Raw genomic sequence first — 24,726 nt, 5'->3', positions numbered from 1 at the left:
CTTCCAGCCCTACTATTCTATGATTCTATGATTCTAGGTCTTTGAATTGTAATACCAGCCCTTTGGATCAGGCCTGGACATGGACTGGCAACCAGTGCAGATGGAACAGTATTGGCATAATATGAAAGGCTGTCACAGAGAGGAAGGCCAGGATCTCTTCTTGATCATCCCAGAGTGCAGGACACGGAATCATGGGCTCAAGTGACAGGAAGCCAGATTCCTGCTGAACATCAGGAAAAACTTCCTGACTGTTAGAGCAATACGACAATGGAACCAATTCCCTAGGGAGGTGGTGGGCTCTCCCACACTGGAGGCGTTCAAGACGAGGCTAGACAGCCATCTGCCGGGGATGCTCTGACTTGGATTCCTGTATTGAGCAGGGGGTTGGACTTGATGGTCTTATAGGCCCCTTCTAACCCCACTATTAGATGATTCTATGATCATGTTGGCCAGTGCCCTTAACAGTCTTGCTGCCCCATTTTAGACTAGCTGAATTTTCCAGACCCAAAGGGAGCCCCATGCATTGTAGTAATCCATTAAGGAAGTAGTTGGTATACCAGCTTAAGCTGATAAAAGGTGCTCCATGCCACCGAGTCCACCTGTGCCTTGAGTGACAGTTCTGGACCCAAGAGCACCCCCAAACTATGAAACTGATCCTTTAGGGGGAGTGCAACACCCTCCAGAAGAGGTTGAACATCACTTAGCTGGGCAGAAGGACCACCCGCTAACAGTACCTCCGTCTTGTCTGGACTGAGTTTCAGTTTATTGGCCCTCATCCAGTCCCTTACCGTGCCCAGGCACTGATTCAGAACAGCCACTTTCTCACCTGGATTTGATGAAAAGGAGAGGTACAGCTGGGTGTCATCCTCATATTGATGACACCTCAGCCCACACCTCTGGATAACCTCCCCCAGTGGTTTCATGTGGATGTTGAACAGCTCGGGGGATAGAACAGAACCCTGTGACACCCCATAGTGTAGCTGCCAAGTCACAGAGCAATACTTCCTCAGCACCACCATCTGGAACTGGCCATCCAAGAAGGAGCGGGACCGCTGCAGCACAGCACCTCCAACTCCCAGCCCAGACAACCTATCCAGAAGGATACCATGGCTAATGGTGTGGAAAGCCGCTGAGAGGTCCAGGAGAATCAGCATTGTCGCACTCCCCGTCCCTCTCCCGGCACAGGTCATCCCAAAGGGCGACCAAGAGAGTTTCGGTTCCAAAGCCAGGCCTGAAGCCTGATTGAAATGGATCTAGATAATCCACGTCATTCACGAGTGCCTGGAGCTGTCCTGCCACCACCCGCTCCAGGCCCTTGTTCTAAAGCTCAGCTGCTCAGAAAGTTGCTTGTTCTGCTCTAACATCGCTTCCAACTGATTCCTTTAATCCTCACAAGGGCAACAGATCATGGAAATACGTTTCCACAAATATCCTCAACAGCCTCCTCCAACCTGCTGCCCTCCAGGTGTGTTGGACTGCTGGTGGCTGGAAAGGATGGGAGTTGCAGTCCAACACATCTGGAGGGCACCAGGTTGGGGGAGGCTGACCTGCAATCTAGCCTCATTTCCCCTTCAGGTTAATGGGGTTGCAGCCTGGGCTGCCCTACTAGTTCTATGGGCCCTGGTAAAGTGCACTCCCCCCCGCCCGCCATACTTGGGCCCTCCTGAGGCACACAAAGGGTAGCCCCTGGGCACGCCGCGGCTGGCATGCTTGCGTCTCCTCTTTGTGTCTTTCGGAGGTGAGTGAGGCCTGGCTCTCTGCTCCTGAGACCGAAATCCAAGTATGTCACCCACCAAAAACAGGAATCCGGCATTTCCGCTTCTCCTATACCTGCTATAGTTATAATTAATACCTGCTGTGCTGCTGAAGCCAAGGGAGGAGAAAAGGCCCAGCCGTCCCCTACCTCCACGAGCAAGGGACAGCTGTTAGGGCTCCTGGCCAGCATTACCCGTGTGTAAGCAAACCATTTTCCAAAGAAATGATGTCAGGATTTGCCAGATGCTGCGAAAGTGGGAGACTGGCCATGACCACATGTAGCTCTTACGAAATTAAAGAGGCATTATCGCTCACAGGCCTCGGCTTCCTCTGACCTCGGCAAACCAGGACTTTGTTTGGAAAAACGGCCTTGCCAGGTCTGATCAAGGCCCATCGACTCCCAGAAGTGGCCAGCAGATTCCCCTGGGAGCTCAGGAGTAGGGAGCGACGGGCATGATGGTCGACTTCACCTGTCACCCGTCTCCCGCACCCAGCTCTCGGGTGGATTTACGGTCTCTGGACTTTGGGGTTCCAGAGAGCCACCAGGGCTAACAGCAGTTCTAGATCGCTCCTCCCCTGTGTATTTGTCCAGTGGCCTTTTCAACACCATCTCGGTTAAACACCATCCCCACAACTTTTAGCCGTGAATTATATGTCCCCCTTCCCCAATCTTCCCCAATGCAGGTCCAACCCCCTGCACTGAGCAGGGGGTTGGACTCGATGGCCTTGTAGGCCCCTTCCAACCCTACTATTCTATGATTCTATGATTCTATGAATCTGGTGCCCTTCAAATGCGTTGGACTGCAACTCCCATCATTCCTAGCCAGGAATGGGGAAGACTGCTATGAGTTAATCATGTACTGCAGGGGGAGACAGTAGCTCTTCAGATGTTTTGGACTTCAGCTCCCAGCATTCCTAGCCATTGGCCATGCTGGCAGGGGCTTAGGATCATAGGAGCATAGAGTTGGAGGGGGCCATTGAGACCATTGTATCCAGCCTCCTGCTCTGTGCCAGAAATCCAGTTTACAGCATTCCCGACAGATGGCTCTCCAGTCTCTGCTTGAATACCTCCAGCAACGGAGATGCCTCCAACTTCTGGGAGTTAAAGTCCAAAACATCTGCACGTACCTTCTGCCCACCCTGATGTACTGCATAGACATAGTATTGTATCAGTCTTGAGCCTACTACCTATCAAGTTCATTGGGTGCCCCAAAGTTCTAGTATTCTGGAAGACAACAATTTCTCTCTGTCCTTTCCCCCCTAAACTTTTCTTATAGGGAAAAGTTTCTTATAATTTTTTCTGATGAGGAAAATGTTCATACCCCTTTATAATTCAGGCTGCTTTTTCTTGTGAAGAGTCTACGATACCCCTTTCTGAGATGGGGCCACCAGAACCCAGGGCACCTGTGTCAGGTTCACTCACAAAATGCAAATTACCTGATTAAAAAGGGAGAAGAGGTGGTTCATTACAAGGGGTCTCTTACTGCAAATTTCAGTGCTGCATTCAGAGGTATCTGAAGGGCAGTTTATTGGTCTCATGTCTCCCTCTTCTGGATCTATTCAGCATGGAGCACTTCCCTCTAAGGAGGTTCTTTGTCCATCATAAATAAATCACATTTATCTCCAACAAAGCTCAAAAAGGGAATGGAAAAACTTGTCACACAAAAGTGTCTCTACACTTGGAAGGGATGATTCAAATGGCTCATTTTTCTTTGAGTGTGCAATATAAAAGATGGAGGGAAGAAAGAACAACACTTCTCTTGAGGAGGGTCCCCAGCTGGACCATAAGAACATCAGAAGAGCCCTGCTGGGTCAGACCCAGGGTCCATCTCATCCAGCATTCTGTTCACCCAGTGGCTAACCAGCTGTCAACCAGGAACCCACAAGCAGGGCATGAGTGCATCGGCACCCTCCCACCCATGTTCCCCAGCCACTGGTGTGCATAGGCTCACTGCCTCTGGTTCTGGAGGTAGCACATAGCCATCAGGACTAGTAGCTATTGATAGCCTTCTCCTCCAGGAATCTGTCCAGCCCCCTTTTAAAGCCATCCAAGTTTGTGGCCATCACTACATCCTGTGGTAGCGAATTCCGTAGTTCAACTATGTGCTGTGTGAAGAAATGCTTCCTTTTGTCTGTCCTGAATCTCCCACCAATCAGCTTCATAGGATGACCCCGGGTTCTAGTATTTTGAGAGAGGGAGAAAAAAGTATCCCTACCCACATTCTCCACGCCATACATACTTTTGTAGACCTCTATCATGTCTCCCCTTACCCTCCATTTTTCTAAGATAAACAATCCCAGCTGTTGTAACCTTCTCTCAACGGGGAGATGCTCCAGCCCCCTGAGCATCTGAATTGCCCTTTTCTGCACTTTTTCCAGCTCTGTGATATCTTTTTTTAGGTGTGGTGACCAGAACGCAGCCAGACAGGTACATCCAGAAATGCTACAGGCAAAGCATGAATGCTACAGGCTGGTGGGAGACTGCCAGTGTGGTGCAGGGGCTAGGAGGCCGGGCTAGGGCCAGGGAGACCTGGGTTCAAGTCCCCATTCAGCCATGAAGCTGTCAATGGATGCCTTGGGCCAGTCACACTCAGTCTGCCATTTGCCTCACAGGGTTGTTGTGAGGATAAAATAGGGGTGGGAAGAACCGTGTATTCTTCCCTGAGCTCCTTGGAGGCATAATGCAATAAAAAATGCAGCTGCAGATGTCCTCCCTCACTGCTTGCCCCTTCTGGCAACTGGAACCCCTTTGAACACGGAGGTTTCAGGCTGCTCATGAAATGCTGCTGTTAAGATCCACAGTCCTCTGACATTTTCCTGCACAAGGCTCCTTGACATGAATAGGAGCTGGGATGTCACCAGTGGTCATTCAGTGGCTCCGATATCAGTGGGGCAGTGAATCCGCTCTGGGTTTCAATCAGAACCAGTTAGACTCTAAAGGAGCTATCCAGCCACCACTGCCTGTTCCTAAGAGCCACTGCATTGTAGTGATGAACAAAATATTCCACCACTGTGTTAACTGAGTATCTTCAGTCCCTGGGTGCATACTATGTGTACCACTTGCTGGCATGTGCCAAACGTATACCACCACCACTACCACCACCCAGCACACACGTCCTGGATCTCCTTGGAATTCAAGAAGGCTTGTCACTGCAGGGAAATCACAGCCAAGGAGCTGACAAATGGCTGTGCCATTTCTTGGACAGGTGAGAGGAAACAGTCATTAACTCCTGTTTTTGGCTCCCTGAAAGGCTACCACTTAATTGGTGGAACATCATGTGTCGAAAGGGCAGGAGGGCCGAGGGGAGGCTGGGTCTGATGAACTGCCATGAAATGGTCGATGGCTCCTTCTGCCCTCCTGGGAAATTGTGGAGCATGAGAAGGAAAGTTTCCATGAAGGCTTCTCTAGGCTGAACTAAACTGACCATGTGGCCATAATTCATGAGAGGCGGGGGCGGGTGTCTAACAGTTAGAGTAAAAGGAGCATGTAGGAGAGCGGGGGCTGTGACTGACCACCCCAGAGTTGGTTGGCTGCTCCAGTCACTCTCTTGCCTTCCCAGCTCAGACACTGAAAGTGAAAGTCTGGGAGAGAGAAAGATTCTACTGAAATGGCTCACCTGGGCTAGTTTTGCAACCCCAAGATGACTAATAAACGTTTGTCCATTAATATCCATCAGTCACGTTGTGTGTGTTCTTCCCACAATTTTAATTGCTTGTTGTTAGGTTCCCCACACGCCACCTTTTCCCCTTCAGATATTCTGCTAGCTCTTCAGCATGTTCAGATGTTTATTGATTTTTGGTACCCAGATTTATTGAAAGTCCAAAGGACTTAAAAAAGAAGAAGACAGTATAAACAAAGCACATGGGAAGCTCAGGGAGATGCTAAATGACTGCCAGAACGTTTTTGGAAAAGCTGGCTGCTTTCAGACATTCTGCTGAGGAGGCTGCAATTGCATGCACAATGACATGGGAGTAAGCCCCGCTGATTCAGTGTTCACAGGAAACTATTGCGTAAACGTGCACAGGATGAGACTGCAAGAACAATATTTCGATTCTGCATACCTGTAAATGGAATGGAAGGGCAGTACATTCCAATTTTAAACTGCTCTCTTTGGACTGAGGTCATTTTTGCCCCTCTATCATAATCTAGTATTACTTGGGTCACCAGATGGCCATGCTGTCTGGGGATGATAGGAGTTGTAGTCCAACACATCTGGAAGGTGCCAGGTTGGGGAAGGGTGGGCTAGATTAAGGAAAGACTTAGAGGAGAGGTCTGTGAACAACCACTAGCCACAATGGCTGAGTGTAAAGTCAGATGCTGTATGCTAGCCTTCTCCAGCCTGGTTCCCTCTAGACTACCCAGCATTCTCCTGCCAGCATGGCCTCCAGTCCCAACAGCACTTGGGTGGCCACTGTGGGAGGCAGGATCATGGGCCAGATGGACCCAATCCTGCGGGGCTCTCTTGATGTTCTCAAGTTCCACTCTCTATGGTGTGTTGATATCATCCAGAAGTGCCACACCGGGGAGGAGAGCGCATCCTGCCCATCTGTCCTCACAAAGGCGCGAAGCTGCATGGGCGGCCTCAACGAGAGTCCCGCTGCCGAGAGTGGCGAGGGTGGAAGCAGTGTCCAGGGGGCTGGGCGGCTGTGGCGGGGCCCGGAAGAAGGAGGGCGGCGGGGGGAGCGCGCTGGGCGATCTCCCTCCTCCCCAGAAGCGACGGGGGTCCAGCCCGGGACGGAGGCTCGCGTCCTCACTATGTGAAGGCAGAACTACCACGCGCATGTCTGGCCCCCTTGAGCGGAGCATGCTCATGGGTGGGGCGGCACCAGTCAGGGCACAGGTGCCCATCCCGGGAAAACTCTCCCGCAGCTCTGCTGAGCCATTCTTCGAAGGCGGCAGGTGAGGGGCCAGTCACCTGTGCCCCAGACATGGTGCCTGGCAGGGTGATGCGGGTGGACACTCCCCGAGGCGGCAGAAGAGACTTCGGGCAGGACTGGGCTCGTCCAGGGCTCACCAGGCTCTGCCCGGGAACTGCCAGCCAGTGCCAGGGCTCAGGGCTTTGCACACGCCCAGAGCAGCTCTCTGTGAGCGCTGCGGCCCGCCAAGGTTGCAGGCAGGCGAGAGCCTTTTCCAGGGAGCTGGATTTGACCTGAATGCGGGATGGCTGGTGGGCATTTTTCCCTGGGTCCCGGGGCCAGCAGAGCTCGAGGGACCATGGAACCAGCCCTGCAGGGGTTCAGCTTACGTTCTCAGGCAAGACAGGCAGCCACCATTCATCTCTGGAAACCCAGGGTGGGCTTGGCCCTGCGCAATTCCGGAGATTGGGGGTGGGGAGTCACAAGGCAATTCTAGACCCACAAGTACCAACTTTGAGTAAAAGGCAAAACATGTTAAAGAAGTGAACATTTTGTACTTTCTCAGGGAAAAGTGCCTGGAAACAAAAGACTTGCTTTGCTTCATCAGGCTAGGTGCCCATCTAGCCCAGCATTTTGTTTCTGGGGGCAGCAAGCCATTTGGGACACCCACACGCAACTAGGCATGAAGGCAATGGCCATCTCCAGTTCTTTGTCCCCAGCAGGTGGTGATCGGAGATGGACTGCCTCTGGACATGGGGGTTTCACTCAGCTGGCGTGACTGAGGGCTTTTCTTCCTCCATGGACATGAAGCCATCTAAGCTGGAGGCCACATTTGGAGCTGCACCCCCACTGGTCGGAAAGGGAGTGCCAGAAGTCAGGATGACTTGAAGCGCCTGAGGGAGGTGTCTTGAGGCATCTTCACAGTGCGGCCACTGAAGCCCAGCCACGAGACCCCGGAGACATCTCGGTTGTCCAGGCTCCCGGGCGGGTGCCCGGTGGCTCATTCAGTGCAAGCCTGAAGCCTCCCTCAAGCGCAGCACAGTGCCTGTGCAAGGACCGAGGGCCTGGGGGAGAGAGCCCACTTTCGACGCCGCAGCCTCTGGGGTCCATTCCAGCAGTCCAAAAGAAAGAAACCCCTGGAGTAGCTGTCCACCTGGGCGCGGGCGTGCCTGGGAAACCGGCGTGCAGCAGCACGGCCGAGAAGGAGCCCTTTGCCAGAGAAAGGACAGGAACGAAGAAGGCAACGTACCTGCCACGAAGGGCAAGGCTGGTCCAGGGCACATTGCTGGGGAGGGGTTTCATTCGAATCCAAAGGGCAAAGCTAGCAGCAGAAGCGGGCGGAAGAGCAGGATGTGTCCTTGCGCCTTGGTCCCTCCTCTCTTCTTTCTGCCTTCTGCCTCTTCGCTAACCATAGTGAACGTCGGCTCCAATGAGCAGGAAATCCTGAGGAGGCACCAGAGGGCAGCAGTTGGAAAGATCTCCCCTCGGCCAACAGCAACAGAAGAGCAAAACCCTTCCTGCTCTCCAGCCCTGTCTGCCCCTCTGTAGGCCAGCCTTCCCCCACCCTCGGTGCTCTCCAGATGTGTTCGACTACAAGCATGGCCGGCTGGGGGATTCTGGGAGTTGCAGCCCAACACGCCTGGCAGGCACCAGGGTGGGAAGGCTGCTGAGGCTAACTTGGAGGCACCCTTTTAATCTGGGAGTGTGGACTGGTCTGGTGACATCTCCAAGTTACCAAGCACGTGCGCAGGGACTGCAGTGCAAGGCGCCCTGAGTAGGTGCTGCCTGTGCACCAGAGGGAAGCACACATCTGTGGCTTCCCTTGGTATCCAGCCCTCTCAGTGTGAGTCCAGATGCTTCCTGATGGATGTAAACAGGCTGTGGGTGCGTGCAGTGTGGGGCAAATCCAGTCACCTAGCAGCAGCCATTCCACCTGGCTGCAGGGAAGGGAAAGATGGGGCTGCCGTGCCGCTCCATCCGCTCAGCAGCTCCATTTGGCTTCCCCATCAGCTGTTTCCATTCGAGCTGGTCAGCAGAAGAACTTTGTAACTCTAAGAACTGGCGCTTGAGGGCCAAGGTGTAAATTACCTGGATTGCATAGCTAGCAGTCATGTCTGTTTGTTTTTTTAAGCAAGCGGGATTTTCAAACCTGCGATTCATGTGAAAATCCCCTCCTGTCTACAACAATTAGCATTAGGACAAAGCTTCCACTGGTGCCAAATCTCCCCTCCCCATGTTCTGTGGTCTTGAGCTTAACAGTTTTTTTTTTTTTAAAAATTCAAATATAGCCCACTAGCTATGCAATTAATGTAACATGTGGTTAGGCTCCCATGTTTCCTTGTTTTTCTTTTCCCTCCTCATTCCTTTTTCCTTTTGTGTTGTGCCTTTTAGACTGTAAGCCTGCAGACAGGAACTTTCTTGGTTGTTGTTGATCTTATGTGCTCTCAGTCTGGGAGCCTTTTCAGCTGAAGAGCAGGGAAAAGGTGCTTTACATAAATAAATCCCACACAGACATTTCCACTCGGTTGAACAGGAGATGCTGTAAGCTCTGGGAGAACTTCCAAAATGTTCCTGGGCTTGTGCTAAAGATGTTAATTATAAATGAATATCGAACTGTTTGTTGGCAGCTGAGTGCAACCCCCTCTTAGGGTGAGGAGGGGGAAGCACCCAATGCCACAGAAAGAGGGAGGAAGGACTGAGGATGCCCAGGGCACGGCCTTGATCTTGCACTTGCATAGTGCTTGGACAGACTTAAAGATTCCTCTGAGGCAACCCCCATGCCAATTTCTTATCTCCCCCACTTGGGCTGAACATTATTTTTAGTAGATCATATTGTGTTCGCTTTTAAGCAGCAAGTGAACAAAACCAATAATTTGCAAGGTGGCATTTTTACTATGGAGAGGAACCAGTTCTCTGTAGCATCTGGCCATCTAATGCAAAGACCACGGCCTCACATCCCTCCTGGACCAGAAATCCAGGAGTGGTAAACTTCTGCTCACCTGGGAGCAGATGCTACAGAGAATTGCTTCAGCTATTCCTGTGTCAGCTGGGAAGAAACAGCAATTGGCTAAAAAAAATGTTCCAGTAATTCAAGAAGACTCAGTTCCATGAGATGTTTCCTCCAACAACTTTGTTTCTCAGAATCAGTTCGCTTCAGCAGGGCCCCAACTACATGGCACTGCTTTCACCCCCACCCTGTCGCAACTGCGCAGCATCGCAGGACAGGGATACACTCGTGATTTATTGCGGGCTTCCTTAACAGACTCTGCCATGCCCTCATTTTTTTTGCCATTATACTTAAATGCGCAGCTGTGCAGCCCCGTGAGCATGGGGGTGCGACACCGTAGTGGCTGTTTTGTATTTTGGGGGTTCTGTTGTGTCTTTCCGTCCCTTGTTAGGTAAAACATGGGTGTTCTATGCTCCTTCATTTCCATGCCATCTGTTTGTCAGTTCCCCAGCCCGAGACTCTTGTGATGGTTTGTGTGAGCAGTACATACCTACCCATCGCTCTTATGGAGGCTAGAGCAAAGTTGGTCCTCCCCCAAGACCCTCCCGGCCCCGGGCACTGAGTCTAAAAGCAACCGTTGCGAAGGTATGAAGCTGCAAAAATGTGTGGAAGTGTGATTAAACAGATGAAAACGCCTCTCTGTGCCTCTGTAACTGCGCAGCTGTGAAGGGACAGGGGAGTAAAGGGGCATCACAGAGAGACTCAGGCACTACGCATGCCTACAACACGCCTGCCGCAAAATATGAAGTCGGTTCAGGGAAGGGACAGACGGCTCGCAACCGCAGGGAAACCCGCAGCAAACAAAAAAATTGCAGCAAAATGCCTCCTTGGAAATCCGCATTTTCTGGAAGAAAACCACGGATGGCTGTGAAGTGGCAACTATGTCACCTGTCCCGAGGCACCTCGACTCGCAGCTGCCTCCAAGTAAAAGGCTCATGTAGACGGGGCCCAGGTTTACTTGGGGGTAAATCCTGTTGAACTCGGTGGGACTTTGAATATAGCATCTTTAGGTTTTTTACAAGACATTCTTACATATAAAAAGGAGAAATCCAACTATTAAAATGCTTTTCCTGGTAAGTCAGGACAGGCTTTAAAATAGGGTTTAAAACAGCACACTGTGATTCCTAATTTTAACAAGACTGCTTCGATCTGCCCACTCTGCAAAGGGGTGTGTTTTTCCCCTAGATATTCAACTGCTGTCCACTATCACAGTGGCCCCCACTGAGTGGCAAAGGAGCCATCTTTTTATGGTGGCAGCCATTTTGAAATCCCCTAAATTCAAAAAAAGTGCTTCAGAACAGGGCTTCCTGTGAAAAAAACACAATGGTGGTCACTCCAGCTCTCTCCCCACACAAATAATTTTGCCTCACACTGAAATACAGCCAAAACAAAACAGCCTATTTGGAGAGTGATGGAAAGCCTGAGAAATGGTTCTTGTCAATTTGGCGCAGCCCCAGACTGTTGGCCTTTCATTTCAGTTGGCATTCCGGGTGGACTGTGCGCTTAAAGAGAAGTGGTACAGAGCAGAATCTGCTTGGAAGCCACGCCGGCGGTATTTTCCCCTTTGTCCACTCAAACATTGCACCAGGTGACTTGTCCCAGCACTCTCTGGTTGGATTTATTTGTGAAGGACTCTGTGATTTTCTGTTTCCAGTGTCTCAGATGAGGCCCATGGCAGTCAGGGAGGGTTTCCCATCCCACACCTGTTGGGATTTTTCTCCCAGCATGCTTTACAGTGTTCCAAAGGATCCTGGGAGATCCCTCACATTGAGCATTACAACTACTTGGGACATGTGCCCTGCAGGTGGGGCTGCTGAGCCTTCTGGGGATAGCGTCAGTGTGGGCTTCTCCTGATTTTTCAGGGGGCCTTTCCTGCACTTTGCTTTTAGTATCGGCATTGTGGAAGTGCCCCTGATTGCCTGCAGTTTCTTTTGCAAATGTGCTAATGGATCACCCACCTGGTGAGGCTGGAAGACCATGTTGGAGAGCTGCACATCATCTAAGAGAGGAAGGGGGAATCCCTTGGCCAGTCGTGCTGGAATATAAAATTCATGGAGGTCATGGAATGAAGCAAAAGGGTCAGTCAGATGGTGGCAGAGTGGAGGAATGACAGCCTCCACTCGGAACGTGTATACACCAGGGCTCCATTAATCCCTCCCTGCAGTTCTGTGATAAGAAAAGCCAAATTCTGCAATTGAAATATATCATGCCAATTAAACAACTCAAATGTTGTTGGATTTTTTTTTCTTAAATTGTCTCCATCTCTCCCACCCATGGGGAGACCATAGGAGCTACTCAGAGCACTGAAGCCTCTCCTCACAGCCATGGGCAGCTGCACACTTTCCCAGCTATCTGTATATATTTATATTATTGTATTATTGCTACATTTCTGTACTGTCCCATAGCCAAAGATCTATATAGTAACTATATGAACTAGGAACTTGCTTTAAACAAAACAACACAAAAGTCAGGGTTGTGACTGTTCAGCAGATGCCAAGCCTCCCTCCTGCTTGGATGGGGCCACAGGAGACATGTGGATTCACCCTGCCGTTTCTCATCCTGCTCTTGATGGACTCAATTTCCTGCAGAATGCTTTGTGAGCATCCCACTGTGCACTCTCATCCCAGGTTCCTCTTTCCCTAATAATTTTACTGCTCCTTCCATCTGGAGTTGGGCTTGGAGTTTTCTTGAAATTGCACGGCCAGATGGCCTGTAGGACATTGCTACAGACACTGAAATGAAAAGACAACTCTGTGAAACTGGGAATTCAGCAGGGGTGTAGATGAAGCCCAGGGGTGGGTGGGGCAAATGGTGCAATGGTCAGAGGAGGTGATGGGTCTGAGCAGCTGAAAGGGAACAGTGGACACTTGGCCAGTTTCAAACCATTGGAGCTCACTAGAAGTTGGACAGTATTTGGAGCGGCTACGCAACTTGGAAAACTGACATGCAAAACTGCTTGATTCAGTTGGGCAACCAAGCAGAGGCTGGATTCTCTTTTCTTCACTAGGAGAGCGTATCCTCTCTGGCGTGCCCCTTTCTCCGACATGCCCAGCGCCAGATTCCCCCACCCCTGTTTAGTCCTCAGTGAGCTAATGGGGAGTAGATGTGGAAGGGCTGGAGCCAGAATCAGGCTGCTTTCCCGTTGTCCACTGTACTTGCCTTCCAGACTGATCAGAGTCTCCATCTTGTTTTCACTGCAACGTTCCTTCGTGGCACCCACTGGCCAGGCACTGACACTGTGGACGGTTCCCTGGCTCTGGGACAGTATCCCATGTGCTTCAGCCTTCTCTCCTTCCGCCCTCCGCTCCCTCTTTGAGATACAAATAGTGGCACCTTCGCTCTCTTCAAGGAATGTGTAATATCACATCCTTCGTGATGCCTACCAAATTCTGCACTGGGCTCCAACCTCACCCAGGGACCTTCTGGGAAGCCCAAGGAAAGCGAATCTTTCTGCCTCTCTTCCCTGGTCTGTGAAATGGCCATAATGGAGGCTGCTTCACAGAGCTGTTGCGATAATGAATGAAATAAAGGCTAGAATCATGCACTTTGCACAGCAATGAGACCAAGTCCTTACCATTAATTTGAGGCATAAGGATGCTTGCAGCAAGGTAGTTCATGAGGACTTCTAGTATTTGTACCTGGGCATTGGGAGAGAAAGCAGAAATAGGAAATCAAGATTAAAAGGATGGGAAGGGGGCAGCGTGTTCACTAATCCCCCCTGATGCTTTTGCCCTGAAGCAGGACAGCTTACATTTGTGGGACTCCACATCTGCGTTGGCCTTTACCCCAGGAGGATTGCTACTTGAGCGATGCCCAGCCATTGGGTAGGAAATAAGATCATAAGAAGAGCCATGCGGAGTTAGACCAAAGTCTCTCTAGTCCAGCATTCTGTTTGCACAGTGGCCAACCAGGTGCCCCAATGGGAAGCCCACAAGTAGGACATGAGTGCAACATCACCCTCCCAGTCGTGTTCCCCAGCAACTGGTGTACATAGGCATTATGCCTCTGTTACTGGAGGTAGCACATAGCCATCATGTCTAGTAGCCACTGTTGCCTTCTCCTCCAGGGATTTGTCTAATCCCCTTTTCAAAGCCATCCAGATTGGTGACGATCACTACATCTTGTGGTACTGAATTCCATGGTTTAACTATGCACCATGTGAAGAAGAACTTCCATTTCTCTGTCCTGAATCTCCCACCAAGAGGACTGGGAAAGCATTGTGTCCCCCTCTAAATTGCTGGGAGAGGATACTGGGGAGAATGGGCTCATGGGAGAAGACAGGTAAGTCCTGGTCCATTCATTGTTCTGAGTATTGGAACTTCTGGCAATGGGCACCTCTACATTAAAGCAAAATCCAGGAGCCCCTGGAGCATTTTGCTTCCATTTCTGTTGCATGATGAGGACTGGCTCCTTAGAAAAGGAACGTAACAAAACGCCCTTTCTCGGCAGCTTTCCCGAAGCTTTCTATATTTTTCATTTTCAATGAAAGCTGATTATTTGGGTGGGGTGGGGTGTTGTGTTACAACAGAGTAAACCGGAAAAAGGACAGGAGGGGTCCTGGGTGTTGAGGACGCCATGTAATGGACCCGAAAACTCCCATGAGTGACCAATCACGAGCGTGCATTAAATCACTCATGTAGAAATGCTCTGTGATTCTGGAATCCTTGGAGATTACTCAAGAAGACTATGGATCATGCTGTTTAGGACACCAAAAGGATCTTACTGAGAAGGGCCCGACATCTGAGTGCTTCAAGGACATCTGCATCCTACATGGGGATAAAGGAAAGAGAGAGCAATGGGTTTTCAAATGCATTATAAGGAGTCAATACGGTAAGATGAGTTGAGCCAAGTCAGTTGAGCAAGCCACACTGTAATGGCTCACGATGATCCTTTTCCCACTTGTGTGTCTGCATCCCCTGGGGGGCTTTCTGGCTGAAAGCTGGCCTAGAAATAAATGATAACATAACAAATGTACAGTGTGTTGAAACCCAGATCTTACCCCACAATTCCCAGGGCATGTAAGCAAGCATAAAGTCAAGTGGATTTTCAGGGTAATACCCAAGTAACAATATTTGGTGCCCCTAATTAGGTAAACTAAGGTATATTTGGTATGAAAATGGTACAGCACCAATGTAGAGAATGTCACTAGTGCTCACCTGCCAAGTTTCAGGGACCCAAAGATCTTGGTAGAGTTGACAGTAACTTTGGCTGAAATGGTGGTTGACTGGAATCAAAGAGAATCAGGGTGAGCCTGGTTTGGAAATACATCAACACCTTTAAAAATCATACTAAATGGTTTAAAATTCTCTTAGGCATGGAGACATTTGCAAATAGCATTAGAGATCTAAAAAATGAAGGGGGTGGGGAGACATCTGAAAAGACATTTGTTTGCAAAACCAGGTGGACATGTACAAAATTAAGAAGGGAGAGTTGGGGAGAAAAGGTGGAAACAGGCTGAAGTGTGCATCCTCAGAAAAAAGTGTTAAAATACGCAGATGAAGGAAGTTTAGGACAATGGCCAGGCTGGAAGGAGCCACAAAATGTTAACCACTGGCAGCCATGTGTGTTCTGAACTTACCACACCGATCACGAACAGGGGAGCCAGGGTAGAACTGGGGAGAATGGCAAATGCTTGGACATCAACAGAAGGAGTCAGCAACAGAATTTCAGGTGTAATCATCAAAGATGGTGCAGAAGAAGGCATGACCTGGAGCTTCATTGGCATGTTGGGGTACAGCTCTTTCAGCTATGGGTGAAGAACAGAGACAGCATTCTTACATCGCCAGCCCACTCTGTTCTCGTGAAGACCTGATTCCCTGATAAAGCTGTCTTTGTTTATTTAAAATGCTATCCATTAGCCCAACTTTTCAAAAACTTTTGAAACCTGCAGCACCGTCATTGCTTTTTCTGGATAAGGAAGGGGCCACTTCACTGTGATACTCCAAACGTGACATACATGTTTTCCTACATAGCTCCAGAATAAGCAGGCATCCTCTATGAAACTGTGGAATAGCCCAGTGACCAGGACTTCTCAGGATCCTCCCTCCCCTTTGGGCCTGTGGAACCAGCAAGAGGCCATGGTCCATGGAAGTTGCCAATGCACCTGTCAGTTACTGTGTGGGCCAGGGAGCCTGGAAGGGGGTGGGCAGCCCTCCTAAGACTGGCTAGCGGGGACAGCAGGTGGGGTACACCCTCCCAGGGATGGTCAGACAACAGAAGACAGCTGTTGCATTCAAGGCTAATGGGTGAAGAAGAGGGAGAGGGACCACCCTTTTTCTAGGACTTGGGAACTGAACACACCACTTCGCTTGCCGTGCCTTGGGAACAGAGTCCATCTGAACCGAGCTGAGAGCTAATGCGTGCGGGCAGAGAGAGGGGGATGGGTGGGCAGAGCTGGGCCTGAGGGTGAAGAGGACGAGCTCTGAATACCACGGGTCCAGTCTTCCACCATTTGGTAATATCCATGAACTACCAGCGCAATGCCTGTGTCGCCACGGGTGCTAGTAGTCTGAGAATGATCGGGCGAAAATATGTTTGGCCGGTTCCCTTGCGAAGGGAACAAATTTAGATGGGATCCAGTGATGCAATATTTAAATAAACTGACTTGGGCACAACCCTGTCGGGACAGGCAGCTGCTTCCAAACTCAGAGGCGACCGACCATCCACTGCAGGGCAGGAGAAGCGCAGAGGGGACCCTCTCTGCTGCGCTCAGCCGCCCTGCATTTGTGGCTGGACTAGCTGGGGACATCGGAGTGGGAGGGCGGGAGGCCACACGGCACAGAGGAAGCATGGTAGTGGTGCTTCTGCGGTCTCCACCCTGCCCTGGGAATGCCCCCTTTTTGCCCGCTCCGCGCTGTGTTTACGAGCGCAGAGACAGGGAAGAACCGCAGCGCCTATGAGGCGGCAGGGGCAGGGAGTGTGGTCTCTGGGAATGGAGCTCGGAGCCCTCCCAGAAACCAAATCCCCCTGCGATGGCCTAGACACTGTTTAGCGGCCATAGGATTGCTCTTTTGTTAAGCTTAAAATAAAAATTTAAAATAAATCTACTGTAATATTTCTGGGAAGACAACATTGAGGGTGAATGAAAGTTAGGATAAATTGGTCTGATACACAAAACTGGCACTGAACTTTAAAACAAAACAAAACACACACACAGTGAAAAGAAAACAAAAATGATCCAAATCAGTCTGATGCACAAATGAGCCAGGTGGGGAAATGGGAGAAAACAAAACAAAAATTAGCGTAATGAGCGTGATACACAAAATCAGCCCCGAATCCTGTTTTTCCAAAGGTGAAAACAAAACAAAAATGAGCAAAATCTGTCTGGTACGCAAATAAACAGGCAAAGGTGAAAACAAACAAACAAACAAACAAACAGATGTTCTTCTTGAAAAGGTCATTCAGCATTCCCTTGAGTTTGAGGTTGAAAATACGTGATGTCAGATCAGGTGGTTTTTGGTGTGGAGCAAATAAACCAGCACTGAACCGTAGAGCAATAGGGGACTGTGGCATAGAGCAAATAAACAGTGGAGGTTGGTGGCTCTGATTTCAGTGGGGCTGTGAATCCATTCTGGGTTTTAGTCAGAACAATCCAGAACTTTAAAGTAACCATGCAAGGTGCGGGACCCTATCCCCATCCAAGGTGCTGAACCCTATCCTCAAAGTAGGTTAAGCACCTTGGATAGCTCCTTTAGAGTTCCGGCTGGTTCCCCCGAAACCCAGAATGGATTCACAGCCCCAGTGAAATTGGAGCCACCAGCCTCCACTGCAAATAAACATACTGTTGCTATTACAGCCTGAGCTTTGAACTTTTTTGAAGTTCTAAAATTTTCTGCATGTCTACACTGCTTAAACTTCAGTTTTAAAAAACGAGCAAAATCGGTCTGGTAGACCTTTCATAATATGAGTTTCACTAATGCATTCTTATACAGATGTCTGTATCCCTTTTTAATTTAATTTTTAATTTAGTCTTGGATCGCCTTGATCCCTCCCAGCCTTAAAAAGACGAACAAGGCCCCTGGTGTGGACTGGGCCAGGGAAGCCTGGTGCACCCTCCCTCCCTCCCTCCCTCCCTCCCTCCAGATGATGTTACCCTGCATATATTGGTGGTGGGAGTGGGGGTGGGGGTGGGGGCCCATCCAATGTTCATGGGGCCTCCTCGCTCTGATAAATCCAGAATGGTGGCTTGAGATCAGGTCATCTTGCAACACAACTGTTTGCCCCAGCGCACAGTTGGGCAGCAATAATTTTGAAATCCATACGAAGCATTAAAAATTAATTTTTAAACAGCAACACAGTTCAGGAAGCTGCTGGGTGCTCTCCCTTTCCTCCAAGCAGTGAGAACTCCAGGGGAGGTGCTTAGAGGCGTTCGTTTTTTTTGGACAATGGAGAGCACAATACAAATAAATATTCTTCGTTTTCACATATTTGCAACAGATCTGTGCTCAATTCCATCTTAGGTGTGACCCCGGAGGACAGAGGTGATTTCATTATCTCATAACTTGGGCACTGGGGATTGGAGAATGGCTCAGACCCACCGCACAGCTAGCAGACTCCCCGCTCCCCCAAAATCATTCAGCAAAGCACCAATGCCCCTTTTCTACTGGAATCTGTCACAAGAGTAGCTTAATGCAAAGAGATAACCTGCGGAATGAAGGGTTCAAAGTCTGCAGTGTTCAGCCGGATTCTGAATTCTGTGGGAATCTGCAGCAGGAAAAGAAGACCTTTAGGGAATGAGGAGATACAATGTTCAACTTGGAAAGCGGTCAAATCAGCCCCCTAAATTTTCCTCTTGTATTCCTGCTGATGGCCTTAGCTAAACCTCAGCCGCAGAACCTACTGTCAAAGCCAGAATTCAGCTGTGGAACATATAAACATTGTTTTCTGAGTTGAAGAGGTTAGTAGCATGAACCGAGATGCCCCAGAATTCTCTTTATGAAAATTATTCATAATATTTTAATATTAATCATCTTTATTGTTCATTAAATCTGGTATTGTACAAAACACAAAGCAAAGAAGATATGTAAAGAGCGCAGTGTCTCTGGGCATGCACAGAGTAACCACAATAAGTCAATTATACATCTAAGGACTCCTGATTCAAAGGCTCAGGTTTTTAGGCAAGATTGAGCCAACCCTGATGACAGGACAATTTCCTAGAGACTGCAAATTCTGTTGGGACATCACCCTCTGTTGGATGCTGGGAAACCATGGATTAGGCTGGGGAGACGTCTCCCAGGTTTGCAGATTTCATTGGGGCATCTGTCCTTGGATGATGTACAATTTGGGGATTGGAGATGTGTTGCCAATGATGCTGAAACTGATGCCTAGGCCACATCAGATCTCGCTAACAGTTGCAAAACCTGTCAGGGACGCATTTTCTGGTGCTGTACTGCCACCTTTCATTTTACAAACTGAGGCCCGAAGCAGGATGAAAGCAGGAGCAGGGCAGGAGAGGGTGTGTGGGTGGGGGGGCACTCTGCTGCTCGAGTCCACCGCATCATGACCAGCAGTGCAGTGGCAAATTTGGAAGTTCAGGCACTCTTTATGACCATCCCTAGAGCCAGGCCCCCAAGGAGCGTCCAAAGATGCAGTGTTGATCCATATCTTTATTTGCGCATGGGACAGCTCACAAAAATATATTGCTGATGGGAAAACCCGCCCTCCCCCAGCTATTTGAAGCTATAATGCATGCATTCATTCATTAAGCGCAGAGGGACAGGGGGGCCTGAGAGTGCACGTGCGTGTGGCTGATGATGTCATCATCCCCGCCAATCAAAAAGCCCCGGGGCTTTATCCATTTTATTTATTTTTATTTATTTAAAACATTTGTATCCCACCCTATATCATTACGATCTCAGGGCAGCATACAGATAAAATCAATTTAAACAGTATAAAACAATAAATAATTTAAACAGCTAAAAACATATTAAACCATTAACCAAGCTAATACCGATTAAAACCTAAAACAAGAAAACAGTTAAAAAGTGTGCTACATTAGGGAATGCATTTAGCCCTCAAAGGCTTTGGTAAAAAGCCATGTTTTTACTTGGCTCCGAAATGAAACCAATGTCTGCACCAATTGGGCTTCCAAGGGGAGGGCATTCCACAACTGGGGTGCCACAACAGAAAAGGCCCTCTCCCACGTCCCACCATAGTGTATGTCTCGCACTGGTGGGGCGCAGAGGAGGGCCCCTCCAGCAGATCTCGGTCCTTGGGCAGGCATATATGGGCTTTGACCCTGTGAGCCCTGGTTCCACCATACCACTGATCCTGACCCACTGTGTCACAGCCAGCTCTGCAGGCCCGGCTCCCCGCCGCCCCTGCCCTCCTTACCATGTCATCGGTGATCACAAAAGTCAGAGCTCCTGCTCTGTAGTAGACGTCACCAGCTGTGTTGAAGAAGTACGTGGAGATCCCAAAATAAAGCATGCGGTCACGATCCACAGGGAAAGCCAAGGGAGGTGGTGGGAAAGGTGCAGGAGAGCGATGGGTGATGGAAAAGAATTCACCCTGATGGGAGAGAAAACAGAAAAGGAAGATGTGTGTAGAGAACAGACTGGTGGTGAAGTTGTCTCAACCCAGCTGAGGCCTCTCGCCCCCACCCCCGCTTCCTTCTTCAAATGCTGTTGCGTGAATTTTGAGCCGGGCAACTGTTGCTTCTCCTGTTGTCCTGCTAGCCACACTTTAACTAGAGCTGAAAAGGTTGTTCTACAAATGCATTATCACTTTTAAAATGCAAAACGATCTCTCCAAATTCCAGTCTTAAAACACAATGTTAAGGAAGAGCTTTTTGGAAAACAAAACTAACCCTTGACCTATTCATTAAAAAAACGAAGATCATGGCATCTGGCCCCATCACTTCCTGGCATATAGAAGGGGAAGAAATGGAAGCAGTGACAGATTTTACTTTCTTGGGCTCCAAGATCACCGCAGACGGTGACTGTAGCCATGAAATTAAAAGTCGCTTGCTCCTCGGGAGGAAAGCTATGGCCAACCTAGACAGCATAGGTCTAGCAGAGACATCACCTTGCCGACAAAGGTCCGTATAATCAAAGCTATGGTTTTCCCAGTAGCAACGTATGGCTGTGAGAGCTGGACTATAAGGAAGGCTGAGCGCCGAAGAATCGATGCTTTCGAACTGTGGTGCTGGAGAAGACTCTTACGAGTCCCCTGGACTGCAAGGAGGTCAGATCAGTCAATCCTAAAGGAAATCAACCCTGACTGCTCATTGGAAGGACAGATACTGAAGCTGAAGCTCAAATATTTTGGCCACCTAATGCGAAGAGAAAACTCCCTGGAAAAGACCCTGATGCTGGGAAAGACTGAAGGCAAAAGGAGAAGGGGACGGCAGAGGATGAGATGGCTAGATAGCATCACGGATGCAATGAGTATGAACTTGAGCACGCTCCGGGAGAGAGCGCAGGACAGGAAGGCCTGGCGTGCTGTGGTCCATGGGGTCACGAGGAGTCGGAAAGGACTGAACGACTGAACAACAACAACAACAAAAATTCTGCATTTACTAACATTTATTGATTGTTCAAGCACTGCAAAGCCTTGTACAGCCTGTTTGAGGAGAGGCAGCCTCTGGAGAGGAAAAGTGTATGAGCGCAGCACGGACAGCGGAGGCTTTCATCACACCACCTTTAGCTCTTAGAAGCAAACTGTCATCTGTCTACAGACTCATAAACTAACATTCAAGTTTCATCAAGTGTCCCTCAGATCATTTAACCTAAAACTGACTTTCCTCCCCTCACCCTGTATATCCCAGTCTCCAAAGTAAGAGTACAGGCAAAACTCTGCTTCTGACAGAACTTCACCACTGGGGCCAAATGGACCTCCTTCCAGGAAGCCCGTTTCATAGATGCACTTACATGGCACAAGCAAGCTGGGGGCACTGAATGACTCCCCTCCCTTCCCCATGTCTCCAGAATTACGTGGCCGTAGGTGAGAACAATATATGGAAACCTCCTCCTGCTTCTGAGCAGGAAGGCCTGTGTGAATCCTCCGCGCTGTGTGCTTGTACCACCTGGTGAGGTGGGAGAGCAGGAGCAGGAGCATCCCCAGCACACCCGCGGAGGGGCCGCTGAGGAAAACGGGCGGAGTGGCCTGGGCCTCGGGATGGCCACGTGTCTCTGGTGTGTCTCCGACCGATTGGCAGCTGCTCCTGGCATCAGGCTCCCACAGGCCGGCCTCTCTCGGGAGCTGCTCCTCAGTTCTCTCTGTCAGGGCACCTGTTGGTGCAGCAGTTTTCAGCGGGGTGGAAGGAAGACATGCTGGCTCCATTCTGCAGGGCAGCAAATGTGTGTTCGGAAAATCACTTCCACCCCACTGGACAGATTCTGCCTCACTTCTTTCTCTCCCTTTGCCTTGTGAGTGGAAGTTTCTCCTGAGCTTTTGCTGGCAGGGGAACAGCAGCTTCCCCTCAGGATCCCAGCTCTCCATCCCTCACGCCCCACTGAGAGCTTCTCCCCTCGGGTCCCCCAGCCTGCTCCCTCCCTCAGTGCCTCAATTATTCCCTCAGCTAGAATAACTAGAAAGAAGGAATGAGGGGCAGCCAGCTTCAGGGGGCTCCATGGCAGCCTGGCCTCCCTAACAGGCCAACATTAGCCCCAAGCACATGGGTGAACATTTGATTTCACCACAGTAGCACTGGCGTGATGGGAAGAGAGGGAGGCCTGGTCTATCTATGCAGCTGAATGACGTGTTAGAGACCTGAAGGGCTGCATGGGCTGTACTGCCTGAGGCTGTCATTTTGAATACTCCCCAACACAAGAAAAGAATTCCCTGAAAGGAGAAAGTTAGCAAATTGGGAAGAGCAGCTGAAGCTGAAGCAGCACTCTCTCTCTGCAGTGCTGACTTTCTGCATGGGACCACTGGAAAATGTGATCCTCCACTTGCAAACAGAGAAGCTGGCCACCATGCAAAACCTTTGCCCGCCTGGCTCCCTCGCTTACCTTACCTTTAGTTTCAGGTCTACAGAACTATTTGTAGCAACAGGAGGCCCAACCAGGGAGTAATCGATCCCAGACACTTCATCGATCTTTGCTGTGACTGGGGAAAAAAGAGGTACTTTGAGGAGACAATGTGGGGCTGATGACAAGGGAAGTCAAGTTACTCTTTCTAGTGACAGCTGATGGCTGATGACGGAAAATGGGCACTGCTGGAAGTGACCGAGGTGGTTCACAGCGCCATCAAGGCTCAAAGCCCCTTCCACGAGGGCCTGGTGGTGGCACTTGTTTTTCTCCCTCCTAGATGAATGTGTTCTTGGCCTTTGTCGAAAGCAAGCAAGCAATAGTTCAGGTCAGGAGGTCATGTTGTTTAAGGAAGGGAGGAAATTAAAGAAGACTTAGTGGAGAGACTCTCCTGCAAACGTGTCCCCCTCTAAAGCAGGGGTGGGCAACCTCTAGCCCTCCAGGTGTTTTAGCCTGCAACTCCCATCAGCCGTAGCCTGCACAGTCAATGGTGAGGGATGATTGCAGTTGTAGGCCAAAGCATCTGCAAAGCCACAAGTTGCTCACACCTGTTCTAAAGTCGATGGCGTTATCTGCATTCTTCAGAGTACACAGGTAGGGCGGGCCCTGGTGAAATAAACAGAAGCATCTGTCCCAACTCAGGGCAAGAAGGAGGCTCAGAAAGGATCCCCCCTCCAACTTGAGTTGTGTTGGAGAAAGAATGCAGGACAAAAGGCTAAAGGCATTTTTATCAAACAGTGGAAGGTCAGTAAACAAAAGTTCCAACTTTTGGGTCCAGTTCAATTTTGGGTCCAGATAAACCAACTGGGTCAGGAGTGCAGGAAAGCAAGTGTGCAGCACCTGCTGCTTGGAAGATGTTCCTTCCCCTCTGGTGTTCAGCTTGTTACCTGTCTCTGCATTAGTTGCCCTTACCTGGCAGAGATTGTAGAAAGGGCTGCAGTTTGGAGCTGACTGAACTGGTCACCTCTTCACAGACCTTGGAGAAAGGGAAGAAAGAGAATAAGAATGAAGCCCTCCCTGGCAAGAGTGCCCCAGCTGTGACACCTATTTGGATTTCTGTCTTTATGTTTAGAATCTGCATTTATGTTATGAATTAATATGCTTTTTTCTGCCCCATTCAAAACCAAAGCTGCAGCAGAAAGACGGAGTTCTGGGAAAGGGAGAGAGAAAGGAACATGCAATTCTTATTAACTTGGGGACAATGTCTGGAGTAGGCATCTGAGCCCATCAAGGCTTTCCGATTTCTACCCTGGAGCTTGTTGCTCACATGAACGTTAGTGTGTATTTTTGCACATTTCCCCAGTTGTGTGCATTTTTCAAATGTACACATTTTTTAGCACATTTTTTGTTGCACAAACCACATCACAAGCTCGGAAATGTACAGAGTTCAGACGGCGCATTGCGCTCAGGTCCATGTTTGGATCCGGGAAGTGAGAATGGATAAAGTCTGGTAAAAAATTAACTGAAACAAATTTCTTGCCTATGGACTGGGCCTTTGCAGACGACAAAGTGTTGTGTTTGAGTTTGATCCATCACCCGAGCTTGGAGTGCAATATACATTTATGCATGGAAGGGCAGTTGCCCTAACCACTTGCTCTTGCACCATCAAGGTTTTGAACTGTGCATTTTTTTTACCAAAACAAAAAGGAAGAGCTTTACCATTGCAATTGTGCAGAGAAGTGAACAGCAGAACAGCTTAAGCTTCAATGAACCATCCTCAGAGACTCCAAATATATCATATATCCATGGCCTTGGATCCAACCAAGCAATTCTTGTTGGTAGATTGTTGGTTGTTCTATATTTGGGAGTTGTTCTATATTTGGGAGAAGCAGTAGCATGGCCTTTAAGCCTATTTCACTGCTGAGTACCCATTTGAACCCAGGCCTCATGCCTCCAATACAGCCAACAATGTCACTTATCCCAGCCTGTGGCTGTGCATGGCAGAGGCGTCGCCTGACTGAGACACTGGACAGTACGACTGTCTTCAGTCATTTATTTACTTATTAATTAAATTTCTTAATCACCCATCCGGCCAGGCACCCAGCCACTCTGGGTGATGTACAATAATATACAGTTTAAACAGTAGCTCTGCTCCAGGGGCCTCAAGCATCCACTAGACGGTGGCAGACATGGCCA

General features: G+C 49.5%; 1 protein-coding gene across 1 annotated transcript in view; it reads right to left on the bottom strand.

Moving 5' to 3' along the window:
• Positions 1 to 5,441: 5,441 nt before the first annotated feature.
• LOC146349083 (bactericidal permeability-increasing protein-like) overlaps positions 5,442 to 24,726 on the bottom strand; it is a 30,480-nt gene continuing 11,195 nt past the window's right edge. The window contains exons 7-16 of the mRNA XM_084854583.1: positions 23,503 to 23,566; positions 22,578 to 22,669; positions 19,952 to 20,128; positions 18,263 to 18,322; positions 15,198 to 15,365; positions 14,776 to 14,843; positions 14,343 to 14,385; positions 13,194 to 13,257; positions 11,578 to 11,654; positions 5,442 to 8,055 (exon numbers count right to left, since the gene is read on the bottom strand). Of these exons, the coding sequence (XP_084710709.1) occupies positions 8,017 to 8,055; positions 11,578 to 11,654; positions 13,194 to 13,257; positions 14,343 to 14,385; positions 14,776 to 14,843; positions 15,198 to 15,365; positions 18,263 to 18,322; positions 19,952 to 20,128; positions 22,578 to 22,669; positions 23,503 to 23,566 (852 nt within the window). The 3' untranslated portion in view covers positions 5,442 to 8,016. The remainder of the gene's footprint in view (positions 8,056 to 11,577; positions 11,655 to 13,193; positions 13,258 to 14,342; positions 14,386 to 14,775; positions 14,844 to 15,197; positions 15,366 to 18,262; positions 18,323 to 19,951; positions 20,129 to 22,577; positions 22,670 to 23,502; positions 23,567 to 24,726) is intronic.

This window comes from Heloderma suspectum, chromosome 4, assembly GCF_057233095.1.
Source record: "Heloderma suspectum isolate Gila_16-S chromosome 4, 16-S_ref, whole genome shotgun sequence".
Taxonomy (NCBI): Eukaryota; Metazoa; Chordata; class Lepidosauria; order Squamata; family Helodermatidae; genus Heloderma; species Heloderma suspectum.
The sequence above is the reverse complement of the archived record's forward strand: the minus strand, read 5'-3'. Positions and strand labels throughout refer to the sequence as shown.